Source organism: Penicillium canariense (assembly GCF_028826845.1).
Source record: "Penicillium canariense strain IBT 26290 chromosome Unknown utg000001l_segment0_segment0, whole genome shotgun sequence".
In the NCBI taxonomy this organism is placed as follows: Eukaryota; Fungi; Ascomycota; class Eurotiomycetes; order Eurotiales; family Aspergillaceae; genus Penicillium; species Penicillium canariense.
The window spans coordinates 4,945,466-4,969,568 of NW_026622728.1; the positions used below are offsets into that span (position 1 = coordinate 4,945,466).

Below are 24,103 nucleotides of genomic sequence, written 5' to 3' on the forward strand. Positions count from 1 at the left end.
GGAATATAATTCAACTACGTAAGTGTCGATCACTATTTCGTTCAAAATCTTCTCCTCCCTTCCTAATAACTTTGCTAGTTACTATTTTTATTTAGCCCAACCACAAAGGCTCGATTATCTAAAGGAAAGAGGGGTCTTCACATCCTGAAAACGGTAGTACTGTAAGAGTGATAATTTTTCAATTACTATTGCTGCTGTTAGCTTAAGATTTGGAACATCCATTGACTGAGATTCCGAGAGTATTCCGTCAATATTTTTTGGTTCCTGAGAGTATTGATAACCCAAGGGCGTGTCATACCCAGCCCTCGAGATGTCGCCTACCACTTCTGACCGACCTTTACTAAATTAGTATCCTTTCAGTACGATCGGTATTTGAACAGGAGCTTAGCAATCATATATTGCGATTTCTCTCCCACTCTTACTAGGGGATCATATCAGAGGGTGCGGCCAATCAAACTGGAACTCGTTACACCACATCGTCCTACCAATGAGTCATTTACCTAGTCCCCTTCACCGATGTGATATCCAGGCTATCAGTACGTCATATATGTAGTCGATAATTCTGGAAATCCATTTTGGAGCCACTAAATATGCTCCGGCAAAGAAAGAATCAACGTCTCTCTTCCTCTTTCATCTCATCTAACCGTTGAGCAAGCACTTGACAAGGCCAGTGGCCTTCCACGTTCAATCTTTCAGAGAGCTTAAACCCTTGAGACTCATAATATTGGATCAATTTGCCGTCGCCGCCTGCATAGCAATCCACCCGTAGTAATGAGACTCCAGCCTCGTTGGCAAGATCACGTGCATGTTCCAAAAGGCGTTTGCCAATCTTGTTGCCAGCCCATTGTCGATCCGTGACTAACAATCGCACGTAAAGCTCAGGCTCAGAGACAGGTGTCACATAAGGCATCCTATCTCCAATAGCAAGCGCTCCTATGATGACGCCCGGGGGTTCTTCGTTCATAGTTTGGGGGTTTATATTGGAGAGTAGATTTTGGCCCAGCGTGGGCGTGTCATCAGCAACCTTGATAGCGAGCCAAAGACCAAGGCCCGTTGATGCAAATTCTCTGAGTCTTTCAGCGCGTTGTGGATTCTCAGAAAACGGTGCTGCTCCCCACTGCCCAATTCTGTCACGCGATACCAGCCATTTGACTGCGGTGTCTAGGAGATGGAGGACTGCGGGAACGGCGTCCACTGTTCCTCGCACGATAGCTATGTCGTGGAAATCATTGTGGATCGTGCTTTAAAAACTTTTAGCGAATATCTGTGAATAGCCTTTCGCTTTTCGTCTTGATTTGATATTGTCCCCTTCCGATTTACCCTCTTCTTGGGTCGATTGCGCTTCGAACAAGAACACTTACTTTGATGCCATTTATCCAAGCAGTTTCGATTTGAAGAGAGATGGTTGTCAAATAACTTCAATACACTTAGCTGATTCAAAAATTCTGGAGAGATCTCAACAACGCGTCACCCTACTTTTGTGCCAATATTTGTCAAAGGTGCCCATAGGTTGCCATGTATTGTTGACCACAAGGTCCGTCTTATCTACCACGGGTTCCCCCACCCTTTTTCATTGCAGTCTGGTTTTCTGGATGGCGGGTCGGCAGGGTTTCGGCTGCCTGCAGCACTTCCATGTGATACAAAGCGGGACAAGAAAAGAATCTCCCTATTCCTTCTGTGTTTCGTGATTCGTCGTTTTCAATTCCTCTTCAAATTCTCGTCAGAATGCGGATACCAGGTGACCCCTCAAGGAAGTGGAACCGTCGTTCAAGTGCGTACGTAATAGCCAATCATTCTTGATCGTGTTTCGTTCTGCGTGGGTCAGTGCGTGGGAACAGATAGCGGTCGGTTTACCGTTCTGGGAAAGCCATGCGGAGATTCAAGATACTCATATAACAGGCTCGCTATCTCGGCGTATGATCAATGTTCTAGAAGCCCTGAGACCAAGCAAGATTAATACATATGCTATTTTTGTGCTACATATCATTTACAACTGTACTGGAATACTGCCAAGAAAAGGGTTCAGGGGCAGAGTAGCGGTAATACGTAAAGTACAGTGTGTTTCGAAAAACCATGAAGTGGCCCACGGACGTAGAACCCAGCTGAGAGTTGAGGACCCTTGGTGAGAGGGACACGCACTTTGGGGGCCGTGGGCTGTGGGCTGTGAGCTTACATGCAGAACCCTCTTGCCGCCTCAATCTCAAAGCAGATGACTCGATTACCATTGACTTGGCGATTTGACCGATACTTCAGTTCCATGCGAACTGGGTTCGCTTGATGGTAATTTGCCTCTACAATGCATCTAAATAACTTCGCCGCAAGTCAAATCACCCTCGATCCGCTGTCCAAGGCGCTCAAACACATGAGTACTATCAGAGTTCGAGTACTTGGATCCTAACATTAAAAATACAGGTGTGGGCCAAACTCTTTCTTTCTTGAGAGTCAAACTCTTTCTTTCTTGAGAGTATGCGGTAAAGTTCGAGACCCATGATTCCTCACACTTCATACTAGCCGCCATTCCTCCGTCGACGCGGATGCATCTCCTTGTACCAGCCAGGGGCAAGCTCCCAGGATCGATCAGAGGCGTCTGAATTGTATTTTATATCCTCATCTTCACTTTCCCCTGCAATCCCCTCTTCCTCGGGCTCCGGTTCAGGATCAGGGTTCGCAGGATGTCGAAGGTATTCGTCAACGCCACGCAGGGTAAACACAGATTCGTCTCCATCGACTATCATCTCCTTCAACTCCTCTAATATCTCATCCCATAGTGCATTTTTTCCCGGTCTATACCCATAGACTGTAAGGCACTCCAGCTGCGGTGGTAGACGTTCAATCAAATAAAAGTCATCGCCGCTGTCGCCGGTGAATCCTCGAGCAAGGCGTAGGAACAAATCCATCCCCAGTCTTAGATGAGTCAACACGATGAAATCCGCCAGTTCTGCTATGGATTCGTCATGTGATTCATTGTTGTGTCTAATCGTGTTCGTTTGTTGAGACACCAGGTCTAAGTTTAGGATGCGTAACGTCTCTTTATGTTTGCACAGTGCATTTAGCAGATCCCGAGGGCATACCACCGCTCGCATATCTTCTGTCCGGAAAAATCAGAAACAGTAAGCAAACTCCTGGAGTTCCTTGCCTGAGCTAATGACGTGAACCAAGGCTCGAGAGCTCAGGCACGATTGATGGATGCGAATAGTCTTGAAATAACAGGAATCAGGTTTAAGTACCTCTGCATCAAGAGATTGGACTCCCTCAACACAGCATGTTTCCACCGCACGCAAATGGCCAGCTAGCTTCATACTGACAGATAGTGGATAGGAGGCGTATATCCCGGGAGTATGCCGACCCAGGGCAGAAGCCTGATATAGCGTAAAGTTGTTAAAGCCTGAGCACAAGAGCTCTCTGGATTTTGACTCAGGTGGGCCAGGAATTGCTTCAACGTATATCTCGGTTCGTACGTAACATTTCGCCTCCAAGAGACGGGGGCGAATGCAAGAGACTCCAGATTGGGAGATATTGAGATAAACATTGCGGCCAATGCCTGAGCCCAGGCCGTGACACGGGCTTTTTCCTTGTCTGTGGTGAAGCTCATCGCTTTAGACGCTGTGGATGCGTCTTCCGGTATATCGAGGCATTCCCCACTATATGAGGTGTTTATCTTAAATATGAAGCACATACTGGCCTAAGGAAGGCCAGCACAGTGTCCAGAGAAGGATCTGAAATGCATGACAGCAATCTTCGAATGAGCTCAGCTGCGCTTTTCTATGGGCTTTCCGTAGTCCTGTTTCACATGCGTAGTGAATCTCATGGCATTGTTGGGCCAGGATTACCACATCCCGTAAGGGTAGGTAGGAGGCGACTTCGCCAATGACAAGAGTCGGAAAGCCTTGGAGTCGCATTTGGAACTTCTCAATTTAGTCTCTTTTTTAATTCCATCTCTTCTTTTATTTTCGGTCTAGTATCGGCCGACCGCAAAATTGACCGACAGGAGATAACATGCTATGTGCTGTGAGGAAATTCAGGCACAGAAAAGGAGGGGTAGATAGGTCGTACCTCTATTGACATTTTCTGCCACAAATTGAATTACAAGTACCTTACCGTTCCCCTCACCACAGGTAGTATTCGGTCTCTAATGGGCGTAGGCTCTGACTCCTAACCCGTCAGTTTTCAACCAAATTATAAATCAACCTACCTCACCGACTCCCGACAATTCCTCCCCAAACATACCCCCTCGGCTCCAAGAGATATACTGGGGCGTATACTATGCCGGGATCTCTTACCGCGGGAAGGACTATATATAACTTATCTTAACTAATTCTACTATATAAAATGTCAATATCTTGGCGGCTTAAGAGCGGGCACAGATATTGCAAACTAATATATTATCAACCTCACCCAATTGTGACTCGCTTCCCACGGACCCAGATTACTTCGTACGCTGGTACAATATTACATATATAATCTCCTCAAGCTCTATAGCGCCAAGAACAACTTCTTCCCTACTCTTATCCTCTCGGAGGTCCTAGCACTAATGGAAGTAACAGATAAACTACAGGAATTCGTCGTTCCCGGAGATCCAAGTATGCGCACACGGAAGAGCCATATAGGGAGAATGACAATCAATTGCTGCCTATATACATGGAAAAGCACAATAGACTATCTCCTCTGCTTCCCACTGATCCTCTGGTCGTATGAAGTGTCCCAGATAGAAAAGAACCGCCAGGGAAGAGCAAGACAGTCAATCGCACCCCTTTCTGCCTCGGCTCCCTCAGCCCTTGGCAAAGGTCTTCAGAGAATCCTCACTGCCGTTCCAGATCTCCGAATCCCCACCATAACTGTAGGAGTCGGAGTTCTGCCAGAAACTCTGGTAGGGCCAGCCCCCGGGCACGGTGCCCACGGAGCTGCTGTAGCGGGCCAGTACAAGCGGGTAGTCCTGGCTAAAGGCGCTGCTGCCCCCCGTGCAGGTGTTCCACCAGTCGGCCGTGGTGTAGATCATCGGGTACCGACCAGTCTTGCCCTTGTAGGTCTCGCCAAAGTCCTTGACCCAGGCGACCATGGCAGAGGCACTCAGGCCGTAGCAGGTCGCGCCGGATGGGTTATACTCGATGTCCAGCATGCCAGGCAGGGTGATGCCATCGTTAGACCAACCCCCACCGTGGGCCAAGAAGTACTCCGCCTGCGTGGCTCCGGAGCTGGAGTCGGGGTGGGCAAAGTGATAGCCACCTCGGATCAGACCGGCCTCGGTAGCGCCGGTGTAATGGCTGGAGAAGGTGCTGTCTATGTATGTAGTGCCCTCGGTCGCCTGGTCAGGTGGAGGGGGGGGAGGTTAGTCCATGAAGTAGTATGCTTATGGCATTATTTCAGTCGCCCGCTGGGTGATCACTCACCTTGATCATGACGAAACGGGCCCCCGCGCTGTATGCACCGGCAAAGTTGACGGTACCCTGATAGCTGGAGATATCGAAGCCCTGGACGCCGCTGGCTCGGGCCTCGAGGGGGCTTGCACTGGCAGCGCCCGCGGCGATCAGGAGGGAAAGAGCGGCAGTCTTCATGGTTGCTGCAAATCAATTTTGTTTCGCAGGGATATTTGGCAACGACGAACTGATTGGCAAGGAGGGAATGGGAACGGGGAATGGTGGCTATTTATGGGGTTGGTTGCGAGATGAAGCAACCCCTTTGGCATCATCCGCTCGGCGTTGTTTCGTGCAGCCCGTCGTATCCTAAAATACGCCAAAATGGGCGGGTCGTGATTGCATCGAGGGCCATGGTAGGATCAAACGAGAATACGAGGACATTGCATGCCGCTTGGAGTATCGGCCCATGGCGATCGATCCACTTATAGCGGGGGGTGTTCACAGAAGCATCGCCGGTTCCATGCCGACGATAAGCCGAATGTTATTGCTGGGTCTGTAGTGCCGAAGAAGCAGTCTTCGCGACGACATAAGTATACCAGTATACGCGTAGATACACTCCGAGGATGAAGTTTCAACCTGCAGCATTGTCCCGGCCGGGCTGATTCCGGGAGAGAACTGTGAAGAATCGGACCGGCGGGGATTCCTCCACGTGCTTGTTTTGACCAAGCTCCTCGCTTGCCAAGAGGCATCAAGATATGAACTAGGACCTCTGCTCATTCCAAGCATCCTGCAGCCCGCGCCAGCCCGGCGCAAGGTTGCATCGCGGGACTCGGTGTTGCAAGTACAGGGAATCCCTGAGAGATCTGCAGGCTAATCGGGATTAGCGATGTCGTATACGGAGCAGTAGTCTCACAACTAGCGACCCCGTACCTGTTTGGAGTTGTCAGTCTGCCGAACTGCAGCACCGGCATGTCCTGTTCCTTGCAGAGGGTGGAGCGCTCGTATTGTTCGCCCAATTCGGGGAACGGACGTCGGGTAGGATATAATTAGGATTATGAGTGACGGGCGCGAAGTATAACCACCAGGATGATCATTCGCGGATGATCGCACGTCCAGACCTGCAACCCGCGAACTGTACAGAAGATGGTAATTGTAGTCGTCCGAGTAGTCCACTTGCATACGGACGTCGACAGATCCTCCAGTTCATTTGAGGTCTCCACCCCTCGCAAAATCCCACCGGAAAGAGCCCAAAGGTGCCAAACCCTAAAACCCGGCACTGGCACTGGCACTGGCACTGGTTTCTGCACTTCCCTCGTAAGTCTCCGTCTCCCGAGACGCTACCTCCTGAATACTCCGGGTGTTCACCCTGCGCACGCCCACACCCAACTTCTCCACTCCTCCGCGCCGCGCAGCCCTGCCATTCCGACGAACCCGACCGATCTTCCCCCTCCTCCGCCTTCCAATCCCCTTTCCTCTTGCCGGCGCCGGCGGTCGAGTGGCTCGCCCGCCAGAGGCTGAGATGGACTGCGGCCCCAGCCGCCCTTCTGCTGCTCCCCCTCACGATGACTAGCAGCGCGGGCAACAAGGAGTTTCGCGACCAGCTGGGTAAGTTCCGCCTCGAGCCCCTCACTGGCTCGTCCCCCGCGCCCTGGTCGCATTCCCCGACAAGCGTTCCTCCGCAATCCTCCCAGCGACCGCACCAGCCATCGTCCGCCTCGCCGCTTCAGCCCCCGCCGCCCGGCTGGTCGTCCACTCCCGACTCCACGTCGGCCGCGGCCTCGCGCAGCAAGCGTGTATCGACGGCATGCGACTTCTGCCGCAAACGAAAGAAGAAGTGTGACTTCCAGTACCCCAACTGTTCTGCCTGCACCCGCGCGGGGGTCCGCTGTACCATCCCCCGCCGGGCCCGCAGGTCGCCAGTGCCTCAGTGCCCCGCGACCAGCTCGAGACCTTACAAAAACGAGTGCGATGGTTGGAGGAGGTGGTGCGCCGCAAGTCGGGCATCTCCGTGGCCGATCTGGCCACCGGGACCCCGGTGGATGGCGAGGGGGACCCGGACTGGTGGTACCAGGTGCCGGCGATGATTGCGACCGGCAATCGCCCCTCGATGGCCTCGTTGCCCAGTCCCGCGGGCAGCGGTGCTTCGTTGGGGACGGGGCCAGCCGCCGCGTTGGAATCCTCCACTGGTGTGGGCGCCGAGCTGCCCAACGTCGGCGAGATCTTTCGTGATCAGCTGGAGCACCGCCGGCCGTCCGTCGCGCGGCCGGCTTTGGCTCCGCGCGTGCTGCGCTTGTCCTCACTCGAGGAAGCCGAACAGGTAGTGAGCCAGTACTTCGATAGCATGGGCTATCAGTACCCGTTCATGTCCCGACCCGAGTTCATCGCCCATTTGCGCCACATCTACGCAGGCGGCGTACCGACCCCCGAGGTGCATAATGCCTATCATATCGTTATCGCCACCTCGTTGCTGATCGGCTCGGCGGAGCCGGCGCGGGCCGCCGAGTTTTACCATGCGAGCCAGGAGACCCTGTCGCTTGCCCTGCAGAATGAGGATTTGCCCGCCATTCGTGCGCTGCTCGGCTTGGCCCTGTATACGATGTTTGCGACCTCGGGTCCCAGCATCTGGCATGTCCTCGGGGCCACCTTGCGACTGGCGATCAGCATGGGTCTGCACAAAGCACGATCATACGCCAGCCTGATGGAGGAAGAAATGGCGAAGCGCGCCTTCTGGAGCTTGTATAACCTAGACCGGCTCATTGCCAGCACCCTAGGCCGGCCTCTGGGGATTGCGGACGAAGACATCAGTGTGGGTCTTCCACGCGAGGTGAATGATGACGGAATGGAAGCGCCCGGTGCTAGTGCGATGACCATTCCGCTGCAGGTGATGCGTCTCCGACGGATCTTTTCTCGCATTTACCGATACTGTGGGTTGAGCCTGGTCCCTTTTTGCCTCATCGTTCACCCTTATCTCTTTTTCTCGGCGTGGCGTGCTAACTTCCGCCCCTAACGCAGTATACAGCAGTCTCCCCCAGCCTCCCCCGCAGGAGGTTGCCGCTACACTGGGTCAATTCCGTCGCGAGGTGGATGACTGGCGCATGGCGGCCCCAGTGTATCCTTCGGCACTCCTCTACTCGACGTCTTACTACGACTACCTGTACTATACCACCTTGCTTCTCATGTATCGCCCGAGTCCGCGCAACCCGACCCCTGACGCAACCAGCATTGTCAGCTGCGGCGATTCGAGTATCCAGGTGATTCGGTCTTATTGGAATAGTTACTCAGTGGGCAAACTGAAGTGGATTTGGTTGACGCTGAGCCAACTTTATTTCGCGGGTATCACCATTCTGTGGTGTCTGGAGCAGAATGCCCGTTCCTTACGGGAATCGCGCCCGGCCCCATGGCATCCCGATGAGCTGATGATGCGTCGTGGGATTCAAGCAGTCGTCGTGCTACTCGAAGAGTTTGGCAAACGGCGGCCCGGCGTAGATCGACTAGCCGAGACATTCCATCAGCAGAGCACGGTGATCTTCAGCCAAATGGCATATCAACAGCAGCAACTGGAACACCAGCATCACCAGCACCAGCACCAGCACCAGCAAGTGCAGCCTCTCTTGCCACCCCAGCCTTCTGTCACCCTGGCTCCTCCACCTCCCCCTCCTATTCCTTTGGCCCCCGTTCTCGATGATGTGCTGCTGGTCGACGACAGTGGCACCATGCCGATGATTGATCCTCAGATGGCAGAGCAACTTTTCTACTCATACAACTGGTTCCAGGAGGAGATGGCAAGCTACTATACCCTTTGATGTATTTGGATCACATAGACGATTAATGCTCTCCTGGGACCTAGATGGCGTCATAGGGAATGTGTCGCTTTATCCCATGTATATTATATTCCTATTTATTCTTTTTACGGTCCCCATCACCATGGTTATTGCCTTGTGCCCACTGCTGCCAACTGTATACTATCCCGTCTACCAAGTATTGGTCATGCACATATTCCGTTTGATTGAGGCGGAATTTTTGAGTTCACGTGGGTCTGGTCAGGTTTCCTACAATTACACGACTAGAGTACACCGGCCAACCGAGAGGTGAATTCCGTGACCTGATGCACGTATATCGAAGTCGACTAAAGCTCCAGCGACATGACGATACGATCTTTATTTTGTTCGATGGATGGCACGAAACGCATCCCATGGTTATCTTCCATAGACGAAGGTCAAGATAGGAAAGGATATCTATCATAGAACCACGGTGGAAGCGCTACCCGTTGGGGTGCTACTTAAGAGTTGACGGCGGGAACAGAGGCAGGCTTCATTGGCTGAAGCTGACCGCGTCAACCACCTCACTGCCCTCTCCCGCAGATAAGCTTGGCCCCCCGCGCTTGCCATTCTACTGGCATCCACCGCAGCCGCCCACTTCTGCGGACAGAGTCGCCAGCGACTTTCCTCACGCCTCTCTCGCTTCTTTCGCCATGGAAGACCTGGATAAAAACACCACCCCCGCATCGGGGCTACCTCTCGCGTTCCACGGCACGGTGATCCACTCCCCCAGCCTGGGCGGCCTGGAGATTCTGGAGAACTGCTTCATTCTCGTGGATAAGACAGGGACGATCCAAAGCTTGCAACCAGACGTTGAATCCAGTCGGATCAACTCCATTGTCTCTGATCACGGATATGCCCCGGACGTGTTCCCAGTCAAGTACCTACAACGAGGCGAGTTCCTGTGTCCGGGCTTTGTTGACACCCACAACCATGCACCTCAGTGGACACAGCGTGGGGTGGGCCGTGGCCAAGCGCTCATCGACTGGTTGAATCAAGTAACCTTTGCTCACGAAGCGAAGTTTGCTGACCCCGAATACGCTCGCCGCACGTATGCTTCGTGTGTGACTGGCTTCCTCCAGCAAGGGATTACGACCGCATCCTACTACGGGTCCTACCATGGCGAGGCGACCCGTATTTTGGCCGACGTCTGCTACGAGAAGGGTCAACGGGCCCTGGTCGGCAAGTGTAATATGAACCGAAACGCCCCGGAATGGTATCGGGATCCCTCCATCGCCGACTCCCTGCACGAAACGCGAGCACTAATCCAGCATATCCAAGGCCTGGATCCCGAGGGTCAGCTTGTGAGACCGGTCATCACCCCCCGGTTTGCGATATCTTGTGATTCCGAGTTGCTCTCCGGCCTGGGCACGATCGCCCGGGACCACCCCGATCTGCCGATTCAGACTCATTTCAATGAGGAAGATCAGGAAATGCAGTTCACACGGGAGCTGTTTCCGGAGTTTCGCCTGGAAGCCGATCTGTACCGGCATTTTGGATTGTTGAACAACCGATCAATCCTGGCTCACTGTATTTTCCTGGAGGAGAAAGAGATGGATGTATTGCAGGAGCTTCGCTGTGGGGTCGCACACTGCCCCATCGCCAATACCACAATGCAGGACTTCATGGTGGCACCAATCCGAGAGTACCTGCGCCGTGGCATCAAGGTCGGTCTGGGGACGGATAGCGGCGGTGGATATTCCTCGTCGATGTTGGAAACCATGAAGCAAGCGTTCATGGTGTCGAATGCCCGTAAGATGCTCACTCAGGGGCGAGATGCGCCCTTGTCACTGGCCGAGGGTTTTTATCTTGCCACCATGGGCGGAGCTCAGGTTTGCGGGCTGGAAGATAGGATCGGCAGTTTTGCTGTCGGGATGGAATTTGACGCCTTGGAGGTGCATACCATCGGGCTGGATCCTCCAGGGGTGATGTCACTCGTGGAAGAGGATGACTCCATCTTCGTCATCTTCGAGAAATTCCTCATGACAGGTGATGATCGAAACATCGCTAAAGTATATGTACAAGGGCGGTCGGTAAAGGTGTAGGTGGGACTCGAACGTTTGCACCAAACAGCATAAGTTGACGAGCCCAAGGTAGATGGAACGAGGTGGCTGTAGTAGTGGATGAACACATGGAATGTTTCTAAACTGTAGCATCTAGCATATGCACCGATGGATGACAGGGTATGGGCGGGGGAGAGCAAATGAACCACTAAGAAAGTTCCCTCCTCTCTTGAGATGCGCGTAAAGGACAATCAACAATATTCTTGGACCAACATCGGCTCCAGTAACATACAGTAGGATGATTAGATTTTGACCTTCCCATTGCATGGCAGGACACTCAGTGCCATGTCCCTTGCGCAGGGCCAAAGTAGCCTCGAGCGGGGAGGCTTCTGTACGGTGTGCCTTTCCCATCGGCGGTGTTAGTATACACTGTATTGCCCCACCAGTTCAAAGGGCCCGCCGGCAGAGTAATGCAAAAGAAGATAATGACGGTGGACACTGCGACGCCGCAATCAAGGGCGGCCGACAAGACATAATCTACAGCATGTCAGTGCATCATTTCAACCATGATCGGTGGTGAGGGAAGGGGGTTTCGGATTGGCCATACTGTACTTGGACCACCAGGCGGGCTTCCGGCGGCGTATGAAACCGTTGAAGATCAAATTGATCACCCACCACGAGGAAAAGCTGACCCCGGTAGCGGGTGGAACCAGGCTCATGGCCCCAAAGGCAACTGGCCAAGAGAGATAGTTCACAGCCTTCCAGCGACGCCCCAAAAGATAGGTAATGACGACAACCACCGGTCCCACGAGGAAGAACCACAGGAGGTTCCCGTAGATCTGACCAGGAGAAAACAACCGGCCCGGGCCAACCGCACCTAGAAATGAATGAGCGTGGATCCTCAATGGAGTGTTAAACACCAAGATCGACAAGCGATCAAAGAGAAGAGTCAGCCGAACATACCCCAGATCAGGGACGAGGAGTACGTGACCCGCCCGTGAGGACAGGTAAAGTTGCCCTCCGCATCCGCAGTGCAGATACCATCGATCCTGGTAATCATGAAAACCGTCACTCCGCACTGGACGATCGCGCCAATCAGAGTGGCAAGCCCTTGGGCCACAAAGAGAGTCCGGGGTGCAATATGGAGATAGTGAGCCAACTTCATGTCGGCGACAAATCTAAACGGGACGTGAATCAGATGGGGTGCTGGCAGCAACATCGCAGGCGCCGGTACTTACTCGAGTCCCTGCTGAACCGCAACGTAGCCATAGAATTTGAAAACCATGTTAGCCAGGGGTCGACCAAGAAACGCATATCCACCAATAAACTCGGTCAGGAGATTCAACTGGTTACTGCTAATGTTAGTCACGGCCTTGATGACACCAACCGGAATGATATAAATCATGGGCAGCCCAAACGCGACCAGGACCGCCCAGACGGGCAAGCCCGTATGCCACACCTCATTCGTCACCACACTAAGCACAACCATCAACAAGGTCACCCCTGCAAACCACCACCACGGAACGGTGGGGTAGCGGGTCATGAGACGCGCATGAACATCCTGCTTGCTTGTGCCTTTCCATTGTTGCCACAAATCCTTCCCATGGTAGAGTCCGATATGAACGAAGATGCCCGTGAGGTTTGCAAAGGCCACCCCGAAGGTGATGGCATAACCAGCAGGTAGAAAGATGGGTGAATACTCCCGATAGGCGGTTTGATTCACCGACCCGTTGGGGCCCATGATCCGAGTGGTATTATAGGTGCGCGCGGTGTTGTCGAACGTGTTGGAGTTGAGAAGGGGAAGGTAGGCCGCATACCAGGTGTTGGTATAGTAGATGATGGGACAGATGAGCCAGAAGAAAAGCGCAAAGGAGCCCATCACATTCAGGCCGGCCCAGAATGGAACCAGGAGCGGGCTTTGATTGGCATAGACCACCTGCGCCCAATCAAAGGTCAACACGGACATCCCCAGGCCGGTGGTCTGTCCAAATAACTGATTAACGATTACGTTGGAGGGGACAATCCAGCAGATGAAGCTGAAGGTACTGAGGCCGGTGAACAGGTACCCCGGCGCAAAGTACCAGACGGCGCCACCGATAAATACGACGAGGAAGAAGCGGAGGCGCGTGATCCGCCAGCCATCTGCCATCGCGTTCTGTCGGGAATGCAGAGTCGTGAGCAAGGCTGCATTCGACAAGACTTGGGGCCAGATCATGGAGGCAGGGGTGACGAGCCAACGTGCGGCGATGCCCGCCAGTCCGAAACCGAAAAGCTGCGTGGTCACACACAGCAGGACCTCGAAGCCACCATGGGAGGGCATGTCATAGAACTTGACGACGGCTTCGATGATCTGGGTGGCAGCGGCGGAGCCAATGGATACATTGGCCATGATGGTGATGAGCGCATGCTCTTTGATGTTAAAGTGCCGGTCCGGATTGAGGAGGCCGACCGGCATCCATTTGGCCCAAGCGCATCCTATGGGGAAAGCCAACAACTGGGCAACCAGGGCACTGATGGTGACACTGGGTTGGCGCAAGCTGAAGAACTGGTTCAATCCACTACCAACCTGGTCGGGGGTGGGAAAGGGGATCCGTCAGCATGCACTCGCAGATTTGGAGAAGGGCCCATGTCCACTAGCAGGATTCCAGGGTTGTGGGATGGTCCGAACATACAATGGAAAACACCAAGCCAATGGTCCACATGCGGACGGTGTTGACGGGTAGCGAGAGGTCGTTGGTGGGCTGGATGACAGCACGCACCTCCGGAAAAGGTGAATCGTCTGCGTCGTAGGACAGGACTTCTTCCGCATCTCGGTCGCGCAGGATAGAGATGTCGTCGTCGGCATGGCCGGATTGGAAGTCCTATTGCAGCGCGAAGAGTCATGAGTGGATGTGACGAAATGGAACCAAGCAACCCCGGTGGACTAGCAATGATTGAACTGATAAAGATGCAGCAGAAACAGGAAAGATCACAGGGAAGAAGGCACAAAGATCATGAAGAACCATATCACCGATGGGATATGCATCAAATCAAATCAGATCTAAGGTGGCATGTCGGCAGGGGCCGCACACGGTCTGCAACGTTTAACGTTGAACCCCAGCACCACACAGGACCGCCAAGGCACGGCTAAGACGACGAGTGGGGGGAGGATGCAGATCAACTTGATCCTGATCGAATGCTCTCCGATGGTGGGACATTGCCGTCCATTGGTTGAGGGGGAAAAGGGGGGGGGGTTTGATGGGAAGCGTCTCCAAGGGCAAAACTGGGGTGAACCTACCGACGACGGCCAAGGCCGGCCATCTTTTGCCCCATCACTCGCCGACGAGGGAGGAGGAGGCCGATGCTCGTTCTGATTCGGATGTTGGTTTACGGTCGGTGTTTGCATTCCACCTTCACAGCCCCCCTTCTCCTCCATCTCCGGGCCCATCGTGTCGTCGATCCCAGCGGAATCCGCTACGACACCGCGGCCCAGCGGGCAGTGGGCTCGCACGAGAGGAAACCAAAGGGCCAGTTACAAAGCACCATTCAAATCACAACCATCGACGTCCAGAGTGGAGGGGGAGGATCCAAAACGACGGATCGGACGCTTCAGCCCCTTAGACCTGCACGCACCCCGGTCGCAGTCCCACCCAGCGACAGCGCGGGTGTCTGGGTGGGGAGGGGGGAAAGGGCCAAGCAAGGAGGGTCGGTCACCAAGCCAGGCTGCACAAGATGCACAAGACGGGAAAAGGGCCGAGGAGAATGCGCAGGGGGGAAAGCGCAGAGGGCCCGAAATCGCGCGCCCGACGACATCGCGGCATTCAACGCGGCCGCACGGCGGGTTGGCCCGCCGCTTAAGCATCTGTGGGTGCCAAGCGGCTCCACTCGGCGGATCGGAGCGCCTGAACTCTTCCAGGAAATCGCCATAGAAGAGGACAAAAGATGGGCCCTTCACGGCGATCACGACGTATACATTCGTCGATAGGTGGTTGCTTCGACTGCTGGACTGCCTGACCAGTTCCAACCTGCTCGCACGACTCTTCAACAGTTCGACCCCTCCCTCGTCCGGTTTCTTCTCTCGCCCTGCGGTCAACCTCCCCAACATGGGCGAGTCTCGTCAAGCCCCCAGCGCATTTCCGGTGCCCTTCGCGCAGCGCCCGGTCATCATCCTGGGTGCCGGCATCATCGGGTGTGCCGCCGCTCGGCAACTACTGCTACAGGGCTTCTCTGTGGTGCTGGTCGCCGAATTTCTGCCCGGGGATCAAGATATCTACTATGCATCGGCCTGGGCGGGTGCCGTCTGGCATGCCGCCGCCGGCATTACGCCGGACCAACGTTATCTCCAGGCCGTGACCCATCGTGTGATGCTCCGGATGGCCCAGGATCCAGACTCGGGCGTCAGCATAGTCGATGCGCGAGAGTATCTGGAGCAGGAACCCACGTCGACATCGTCAATCTGGGGGAACACGGTCGTGTCCAAGGTCAGTCCTCATGCTGTATTGTATTTCGCCCCTCTCAGAGGCGAAGATTCCGTTAGAAGACTCCGCCGCTGATTGGTGAGTCCAGTTCCGGGAGATGCGCCCAGAGGAATACCCATCCAATTTTGCCTGCGCCTGGGCGTATGAGACGCTGGTCACCGATCCCACCCGGCATATGCCTTATCTGGGGAGGCAAATCCAAGCTCTGGGGGGTCGTTTTATTCGCCAGCGCGTGGGCGCTCTGCAGGAGCTCTACGACATGTTTCCGGATTCACGCGTCTTCATCAACGCCAGCGGGCTAGGCAGCAAAACCCTGGCGGATGTGCAGGACGACCTCTGTTTCCCCGAGCGTGGTCAGAATGTTTTTCTCCGAACGCAGCAATGCAACACGATGTACTTCCGCAACGGGCAGGAGTATACCTATGTGATCCCCCGGCCATTCTCCCAGGGGGTGGTCCTCGGTGGTGTCAAGCAACAAGACAACCTGTAAGCATGGTCACCCAGCAACTGAAGCCACCGACTGATCCTTTGATTTCAGGTCCCCCGTCGTGGATCTCGACATTACCCGGGACGAAATCGCCCGTGCACACAGACTGGCCCCCGAAATTGTCCCAGCGCACCCACCAGAGGACGCTATCAGTCATATTATTGGGATTCGGCCGTCACGAAAAGGTGGGTTTCGTCTCGACTCCCAGTCGCAAGGATCACGTACCCTCCTGTCAGCTTATGGGTTTGGAGGAGGTGGATATGCATTTTCATATGGGATTGCGGATGCGCTAGTAAAGATGGTGGAGCGGACAGAGCGGGAACATGTCATTTTGTAGGTGGTCGTCTAGTCAGGCCCCCTCTGCTATAAGATCGCTATTGTCATCGTGACGACCATTGGGACCCCTCGCATTCCCAACACATATCCAGAGAGATAACACGCACATCCCCGCCATCATGTCCCACGGTGGCGTTATCATGAATTAAAAAAGGATGGTGTGATTTGAGGAGGCGAGGGGAACGTTCAAAGTGAAAAGGACGGAGGAGTGATGTTAATGCTCATGAGACTGTTGCCCTTGAAATACGCCTGGGGTACATCAATCGAATCACCTACGACACCAAAATTCTCTTGGGAGCGGCCCCCTCGGTCGTGATTGAATTCGTAGCAAGTCAAGATTTTGATGAGTCCATTCTTTCTGTTTACAACGCTAAATACAAGTGCCCATGCCGAGAACATGCGTCCCCTGGCTGTGGGCTCGTCCAAACTTTTGGCTCTGACGGATGGCTCGGTGCAAAGTCACCGATCCGCCGGGCACGGGGTGTCATTACAGGTTGGCGAACTTCACGCCGGCCTTCTGTGCCGCAAAGGTCGCGAGCAGGTCCATCAGCGGCGGCGACAGCGCGTCGTAGGTGTCCAATCCGACAGACTTGAATTTGGCCCGGACGCCATCCATTCCCTTCGGGTCAAATCCCTGCTCGATGATCGAGGAGACGAAGCCGGCGAATTGGGGCTCCTGCCAGCCCTTCTGGTCGGACAACTCCGCGTGGACGAAGTCCAGCCCGTGGAAGGCATGTGGCTGCTCGATACGGCCGAACAAGTGGACACCGCAATCACGGCAGGCATGGCGCTGGATGACAGCAGAGGGATCAATGATGATCAGTTTCGATTCGTTGGCCTGCACGCTGACGTTGTTGCGAGGGATGACACCGACGATGGAAAACAGGGCCCCTCGGGGCTTCCAGCACTTGCTGCATCCGCATGCGTGGTTATGGGCGATGTTGCTGGTCAAGGCGATCACGACTTGATCGGATGGGCAGTGGCAGTAGAGGGTGCCGCCCGCGAAGTTGGGGTCGCCCTTCACGAGGCCGTTATCGATCAGAGGGTGAATAGAGGCGACCATGATGGTTGGATGTGTGGATTGCTTGGAAAGCACCTGGACCATTCGAAATGGGGAGTGATGGATGGAAGTAGTAGCAGACAATGGTTGTGAACTCATTAATCCACCAGAGATATATATTAGATAGCAATGTCAGCAAGAAAATAATTCGCTGTGCCCCCTCATAACTCCAATTTCTCCCCTCGCGAGGGGATCGGATCTACTCCTACTCGGGAGGCGTCCCCGACCAGTGGGCCCATCCCAATAATCCTATTTGATCCGATGGATCCCGCTGCACACTCTCTTCTGTCTCCCACGATCACTGGCCCGGGTGTGATTGCAAACAAGTTGCGGGGCCGATCTGAAAGGAGTAACAAGTTCCAGCGCGATCGGTGCTGGAAGGACGGATAGAGATCCGTCCTGAAGAAGTGGGGAAGTTCTCCAATTGCTAGGCATCCCAGACCTCCCCCGCGATGGCGTGCGAGCCGAGCAGGGCCTTTGGAGGAGAAGACTTGCAGGGCAAAAGAGCAAGCGGGACAACAGTGAAAAAGATCGCAGTTACTAGGGGGTGTTATCTGTGGAAGGGTAACGATCTAGACCAACACAGTCGCCAGGTGGGACAGTGCGCACCGGCGTGCGTTGGTAGGTCAGAGCTAGGAAGCCCCCCTCATTGAGGGATCCTCCTGGAATCTAGCTTCAGAATCAAGTCGGTCAGAAGTATGGCGGGACGCGGGCAGGTTCCCGTAGGTTCAATTGAGGACGGGGAGCTGGCTGATTGATGAGTACTTTTAGGCCAGCCCTTAGTGCATCCCAAGGTGTAACCATAAGGTCAGTGGGTAATATCAAGGTGGATTCCCAGTCTTTATACCACGATCGTCGGGATCTCCCAAGGTCCTTCCAACCGGTTAACTAGCCAACCTTGCAAGCGAAGTTACCCAACAGGTGACTTCAATCCCCGACGGTCGGTAGCTAGCCACCTCGACACCTTAACCGCCGGGCTGTACGGCAGTCAGGCTAACATCCCTTATCCTGGCCTTATCACTCTCGTGTCTGATCGGCCTTTCCTCGCCTGTCGCGGAACGCACCACGGCGTCACTTCCTTTCAGGTCCTGCCCCTCTGTGCTCTGTGAATGTTGGGCTTTCTGGAATCAGATTGCACGATCACCCGCCAATCATGACGAAGCTCCCACACCCCCAGCAGCAAGCAGCGCTGCAGAGCTCTCCCAACGCGCACCTCGACGCTTTTGATGACGTCACGCGCTTGGATCCCGAGGAACGGGCAGCGTCGTTGATTCAGGTACGACAGAACCGGAGACAATGAGCGAAATATTGAGCTTTATGCTGACAGCATGCTTGGGTCCCCTAGAGAGTTTATCGCGGCTACCGTACACGTCGAGAACTGCGAGGATGCAGTGTGGCTGCGTCCACTCGATGGCTGGATGTAAGCACAATAGCAGTCTTACGATGTCGTACGAAGATCCAGTCTGACAAGCTTGTGGCTTCATGTATCTCAGGATATGAAAAACACCAAACAAAAACCCCGCGAATCGCCTGCGAGCCCTTTGCCCGATGCCGAGCCCGATGATAAGACCACCAGTCCAGCACGCAAGAACTGGGAACGAGCAGTCGGTGTTGCGATGCAAGCTAGCGGAGAGGATCGGTCATCTCTGAATCAAGAGCGCTGTGAGCAAATGGACCATCATCAAGGCTTCCGCGATGCCACTGCTGCCCCGAGAACTTTAGGCCTGGAATATTTCCTCGAAATGGTGGATTCCAAACACCGTCATGGTAGCAATCTGCGCGCTTACCATAATTTTTGGAAGAACTCCCCGACCAAGGAAAACTTCTTCTATTGGCTTGATTATGGCGAAGGAAGGGAGATTGAGCTTCCAAAATGCACGCGTGAACAGCTCGAGAAAGATCAAGTTCGCTATCTATCCCCGGGGGAACGGTTCAACTATCTGGTCAAGGTGGATGAAGCGGGCTTGCTGCGGTGGGCTAAAGACAATGAGCTGGTCGAAACCGATAATACGCGCTTCAAGGATAGCCTCCATGGAGTGGTTCGCATTGAGGATGACATCCCGCGACCTGGAGGTACTCCAGGGGGGCATCAATTGGTCCTCCTGCGCCAGACTCGAATTCATCACAATCATCGTCTTCACGCATCCTACGCCGCGACAGGCAGAAGGAAGAGCCAAACGCCTCTACCCGAGAAGACTATGAGCTTGGGAAGGCAGTCAAGAAGTTTTCGCGCATCCGTCCTGCAGTCATCCACGACCATTTCGCCGGAGGTCGGTCAACCAATGACGGAATGTGGATTTTTGTGAGTAACTGAGCCTCATGCCGGATTGGAAAATATCTAACACAGACCTTACCTCAGGTCGCAGACACGTCGTTTCGGATCTACATCGGCATCAAGGAGCCAGGTGCCTTCCAGCATAGCTCATTTTTAAGGGGTGGGCGAATCACTGCAGCGGGCCTCATTAAAACCAAGAACGGACAAATTCGTAGTCTGGCACCTTTGAGGTAAGCTCCGTCGTGATCTTGAGCCTGCCATACGTTCTAACCCCTGCAGTGGTCATTATCGCCCCCATGTTGCCAACTTTCGTGCGTTTCATCACTCGCTGCAAGATCGAGGTGTTGATTTGTCACGAGTATCGATCACCAAGTCATACGCGGTCCTTGCTGGTATAGAAGGCTATACTTTGACCAAGCACAAAATACGTGATGTTCACGAAAAGTTGGATGAAGCTAAGGAAAAGCTTCATTTGATGCGCTTGCATACAGAAGATACAGAAGACTCAAACAAGGAAACGACTTGAAATTTTTACGTGGCGCCGTCAGACGCCTCAGTCAAGAGTGTGTGAGATGAGCTGGTATGCGAGCAGATGACTTGGCAACATAATCTTCGTCCGTCTTGTCAAAGTTTTCACACATTAGGCCGCCGATGACTCCAAGCCGAATCATACCTCTCAGTGGGACGATTCTACTGAATGTCCCGAGTTCATGGCTGGAAACAAAAGCACCCACAAGATCCAACCTTAGCCCCAAGGCCCAGGAAATGGAAAGGTTCCTCTCGGCTCATACCCTTTGGTCCACGCAGCATGTCGGTGTCGCGCAACGAAGCTGAAAGTCATGGAAGTGAATGGAAAGCGAGATATGGTGCCATCGATTATCCCTCAATGGCATATATGAGCTGAGGGAACAAGGCAGGATAAGGGTACAGCTAAGGAGACCAAGCAAAGTGGCTATCAGCAGCTTGAGTTGTAATAAGTTCCGGGACCACTAGTCCATGGCCGATAGTATTTCTACAAGGAATTTTATGAAATGTATACACTTCTAGAGGTCTGGCAAGGTTACCTGCCCGCCTTGTTCCTTCTATCCCCTGTTCTGTTATCCCCTCCTTTCCTTCTTCTCGTGCGCACATCCGCCGTCTTCAATATCAAGCCAATCATCTGTATGCGCAAGCTCATCATTCCACCCGAGCGGACTCCCTGATGAAGTCGACCACGGTCTTTACAGCAAAATCGTCATAAGGCACATAGTGAGTACCTTCAAAACAGACCACTTTTGAATTCACATATATATTATCGAGCTTGTTCGTAATCGAGTGCGGGATCCAGAAATCATAGATTCCTGTTAGATAGAGCATCAGCGTAATCTAGCTCTGATACAACCATCGGAACTTTGGATGCGTCAGCTTGAACCTACTAAAGCAGACTACGAATTGAAACGGTAGATGCTAAGTGTCATCATTACTTACTGGTGCAAGCGAGAATATTTCTTAAGGACAAGTAATCACTCCTCACCTCCAGTCGCCCCTCCTAGGAATCAAACCATTCCTTTCTCTCCAGAAATACTATTAGAAGAGTAGACCTCGGCAAGGACCGAGACCGGACCATCCGGTCTTCAGTCTTTTTTGAAATAGTTAGGACCGCACCATGGTCCCCCGGAATTCCATAATTCTACAAAGAACTTTGTAATTATACCAAGACCTTCCTTTTCTGGCCGTATAAACTAATAATATCCTCAAAATAGCTTATATTTTCGATATAAATCGCGTGAACTCCATATTTGCCTTGTTTGTAGGACGGTAGGGCTAGACCGGACCCCAGTGGTGTGGTCCTAAAAAGGTTAGGACCGCCTAGTGGTCCTAAAAGTGAGGACTAAGCCCTATATAGTGCAGTCCGGTCCCTAGTCTAGTCCAGTCCAAAGTGGTCCTTAGCGGGGTCTATTCGGGAGAAGGTCCACTAGTTAGCAGAACTTAAAAGTATACCAATGAGATCTATTATACCCTTCACTATCACTTGTTGTTAACCTCGTAAGACGCTTTCCTCTAGGTAGGCCTAGCTTGCCCAGATCTTGATAGAATATCGCGAAGGCATGTTTTTAAGAAGCTTACGTAGTTACCTCACAGACTTAATGCTTTCGATAGTCGAATAATTGATCAGGTCAGTGAGTGGGCGGCGCCTCAACAACAAATACGAGGATGAGTTCTAGATGCAGATTTTTCGGTCTAGACATTTACGGGTGCGTTCAGACCAAGCCAGGCTGATCGCAAGACTCAATATGGCAGACACTTTGGAGCATTTTTTTCATGAAGATATAAAGTTTCCATGGCTCGGGAGTGGTGTTAGGCGCCGTCTCTTCTTTCTTTACTGATTCCCTCTTGGTCCTTCTTGGTTCTCTTCTTCCATCTTTCCTCCCTAGACCCTGCATTATACACTATATACTATGTATTCCCTCCGAAAACTCCCCGTCCTAAGAAATGCCCCCGAACCTCTAGTTCTTGCCCTTAGTGGCGTGCTCAGTGACGGTGAAGCTATACGAAGGCTTCATGTCGTTGGGCACAGGGTAGTAATCAGTACCTTTTAGCTGCATGTCACGAGCGTAGTACTCGAATTGCAGGGACTCGGAGGTAATATCGAGAGTGACGAAGCCGTTAGCAGCTTGCTGGGCGTTCGCACCGAGCCACTTGGCGAAAGGACCAAGAGGCACGCCAAAGTTGCAGTCGCCAGCCTGGGCGTAACCAGCACCACCAGTGAGTACAAAGTCTAAGCCCTGATACTGGTAGTGAGCCATACAGTGGTCGTGACCATTGATGACGACGCCGTTGTTCTCGCGGACAATATTGATCAGGGGGGCCAGCTCAGTATAGTTACCCGAGGAAGAGATATAGCCGTGGTGGATCTGCAAGATCTTCCAGGTGGCGTTAGAATCGGCGAAGGACTTGCGCAGGAATTCAACCTGCTTCTGGGTGTGCTTATGGCACTCGATGACGTAGTCGGTGTTATAGACGGAGGTATTCTTCTGGTAATCGTTGATAAAGCAATCCGAATCGACAACAGCGAAGGTGGCAGTCCAGTCGGAGCCCTTTAGATCGTAGGTATAGTAAGGCAGCTTATCGTGTCCGAAGAACCAGCGATCATCCATCAAGGGGGCGATATGAGTTTGGAATTCAACACCAGCTTTGCCAACAACAACGTCATGGTTACCAATAGCCTGGTACCAGGGCTTGCCATCAAAGGCCTCACCCACATACATATCACGCCAGCCCTCGTAGAAGCGCTGAATACCGGTCGAAGTAAAGTCGACACCGCTATCGTAAAAGTTGTCGCCGACGGACACGAAGGCCGAGCAGTTCTTCATGAGACACACCTCCTCGATATACTGGGCAGTCTTGGCTACACAGGCGTCAGCATTTCTCTCCCTCGCTCCGTTCTGAACATGTCAGCACAAATACTTACTCTCTTCGATAGTAGCATTGGAGAGAGCATCGCGGTCACCAGCATCGCAATCGTTCTGGATCTGGCGAGGGATATCGACACCGTCGGCCTTGAGCTTAGGCAAGACATTGTCGCAAAAGTCCAGAGGCAGAGGCTGCCAACCAGTCCATCCATAATCTATACAATCAGGATAATACAACTGTCAATCTCTATTTCTATCTTTCTTTTCATGACCATGATGATTCGCTGATTAAAAAAAAGCAGAGTTTCTTACCTCCGAGGAGAGCAACGGTGAGTTTATCAGCACCAGTGGGCGCCTCAATAGAGTTCGGGGCAGCAGAAGCACCCAGGAAGAGGCCCAGGGTCAGGGCAATTTGAGACGTGACAGGCATCCTGGAAGCAATGAGATCCTGAATAAGTGCTGGAAGTAGCTTGATCTGCACTGCAGGCTCCGCCTGGCCATTTATACATAGTCAGGGACCAGAGCAGTCCCGAGAAAGAATTTCCCTCGGATAGCTTCGACAGGCCTTTTACCAATTCAAAGGCTTAGTTCTTTTGCAGGAGCGAATGAGAAGTTGCATCGAGCGCTTGTGTCATGAAAGCCCGGCTTTTACCTTCCTATCAAATCTGGAGGACTTAGCACATACAGATGTCGACAGCGTGTGTTGGCTCTGCTGGAGGACTTGAGGTGGTGTGCTCAGACAACGCAATCTTATCGTTCATTTACACTCGGCTCCACTTGCTCCCCAGAGACCTGAAATAAGGGACCAATAGAGCAGAGTAAAGTATCCCACGTGGGGATTTTGGGTAGGTCCCAAGGAGGAGTGAATAGCTGGGGTCGAGCGTTGGAGTGGTGGGTCTCTAGAGTTGACTAGTCTATATT

General features: G+C 53.1%; 10 protein-coding genes across 10 annotated transcripts; 4 read left to right on the top strand and 6 right to left on the bottom strand.

Moving 5' to 3' along the window:
- Positions 1-610: 610 nt before the first annotated feature.
- N7482_001652 (uncharacterized protein) lies at positions 611-1,372 on the bottom strand (the record flags this gene model as incomplete). The annotated part of the gene is made up of 2 exons (XM_056683777.1): positions 611-1,241; positions 1,362-1,372. 2 exons carry the CDS (start codon positions 1,370-1,372, stop codon positions 611-613), a joined length of 642 nt encoding a protein of 213 aa, XP_056547383.1.
- Positions 1,373-2,507: 1,135 nt separating this feature from the next.
- On the bottom strand, positions 2,508-3,083 carry N7482_001653 (uncharacterized protein; the record flags this gene model as incomplete). Its single annotated transcript, XM_056683778.1, has 1 exon — positions 2,508-3,083. The coding sequence occupies one exon, from the start codon at positions 3,081-3,083 to the stop codon at positions 2,508-2,510; it is 576 nt and encodes a 191-aa protein (XP_056547384.1).
- Positions 3,084-4,768: 1,685 nt separating this feature from the next.
- N7482_001654 (lysozyme) lies at positions 4,769-5,552 on the bottom strand (the record flags this gene model as incomplete). Its single annotated transcript, XM_056683779.1, has 2 exons — positions 4,769-5,302; positions 5,388-5,552. 2 exons carry the CDS (start codon positions 5,550-5,552, stop codon positions 4,769-4,771), a joined length of 699 nt encoding a protein of 232 aa, XP_056547385.1.
- Positions 5,553-6,916: 1,364 nt separating this feature from the next.
- On the top strand, positions 6,917-9,157 carry N7482_001655 (putative C6 transcription factor; the record flags this gene model as incomplete). The annotated part of the gene is made up of 3 exons (XM_056683780.1): positions 6,917-7,234; positions 7,297-8,278; positions 8,367-9,157. The coding sequence occupies 3 exons, from the start codon at positions 6,917-6,919 to the stop codon at positions 9,155-9,157; spliced, it is 2,091 nt and encodes a 696-aa protein (XP_056547386.1).
- Positions 9,158-9,825: 668 nt separating this feature from the next.
- N7482_001656 (putative guanine deaminase) lies at positions 9,826-11,217 on the top strand (the record flags this gene model as incomplete). The annotated part of the gene is made up of 1 exon (XM_056683781.1): positions 9,826-11,217. The coding sequence occupies one exon, from the start codon at positions 9,826-9,828 to the stop codon at positions 11,215-11,217; it is 1,392 nt and encodes a 463-aa protein (XP_056547387.1).
- A 295-nt stretch (positions 11,218-11,512) lies between these two features.
- optF (uncharacterized protein) lies at positions 11,513-15,016 on the bottom strand (the record flags this gene model as incomplete). The annotated part of the gene is made up of 7 exons (XM_056683782.1): positions 11,513-11,712; positions 11,783-12,052; positions 12,139-12,353; positions 12,414-13,741; positions 13,848-14,036; positions 14,453-14,628; positions 14,788-15,016. The coding sequence occupies 7 exons, from the start codon at positions 15,014-15,016 to the stop codon at positions 11,513-11,515; spliced, it is 2,607 nt and encodes an 868-aa protein (XP_056547388.1).
- A 241-nt stretch (positions 15,017-15,257) lies between these two features.
- On the top strand, positions 15,258-16,456 carry N7482_001658 (FAD-dependent oxidoreductase; the record flags this gene model as incomplete). The annotated part of the gene is made up of 3 exons (XM_056683783.1): positions 15,258-15,635; positions 15,721-16,118; positions 16,171-16,456. 3 exons carry the CDS (start codon positions 15,258-15,260, stop codon positions 16,454-16,456), a joined length of 1,062 nt encoding a protein of 353 aa, XP_056547389.1.
- Positions 16,457-16,942: 486 nt separating this feature from the next.
- Positions 16,943-17,518, bottom strand: N7482_001659 (S-(hydroxymethyl)glutathione synthase; the record flags this gene model as incomplete). Its single annotated transcript, XM_056683784.1, has 1 exon — positions 16,943-17,518. One exon carries the CDS (start codon positions 17,516-17,518, stop codon positions 16,943-16,945), a length of 576 nt encoding a protein of 191 aa, XP_056547390.1.
- A 1,150-nt stretch (positions 17,519-18,668) lies between these two features.
- Positions 18,669-20,316, top strand: N7482_001660 (IQ calmodulin-binding motif protein; the record flags this gene model as incomplete). The annotated part of the gene is made up of 6 exons (XM_056683785.1): positions 18,669-18,791; positions 18,861-18,935; positions 19,009-19,588; positions 19,627-19,817; positions 19,875-20,020; positions 20,070-20,316. 6 exons carry the CDS (start codon positions 18,669-18,671, stop codon positions 20,314-20,316), a joined length of 1,362 nt encoding a protein of 453 aa, XP_056547391.1.
- Positions 20,317-22,276: 1,960 nt separating this feature from the next.
- Positions 22,277-23,612, bottom strand: N7482_001661 (uncharacterized protein; the record flags this gene model as incomplete). Its single annotated transcript, XM_056683786.1, has 3 exons — positions 22,277-23,178; positions 23,242-23,397; positions 23,495-23,612. The coding sequence occupies 3 exons, from the start codon at positions 23,610-23,612 to the stop codon at positions 22,277-22,279; spliced, it is 1,176 nt and encodes a 391-aa protein (XP_056547392.1).
- Between the last annotated feature and the right edge of the window lie 491 nt (positions 23,613-24,103).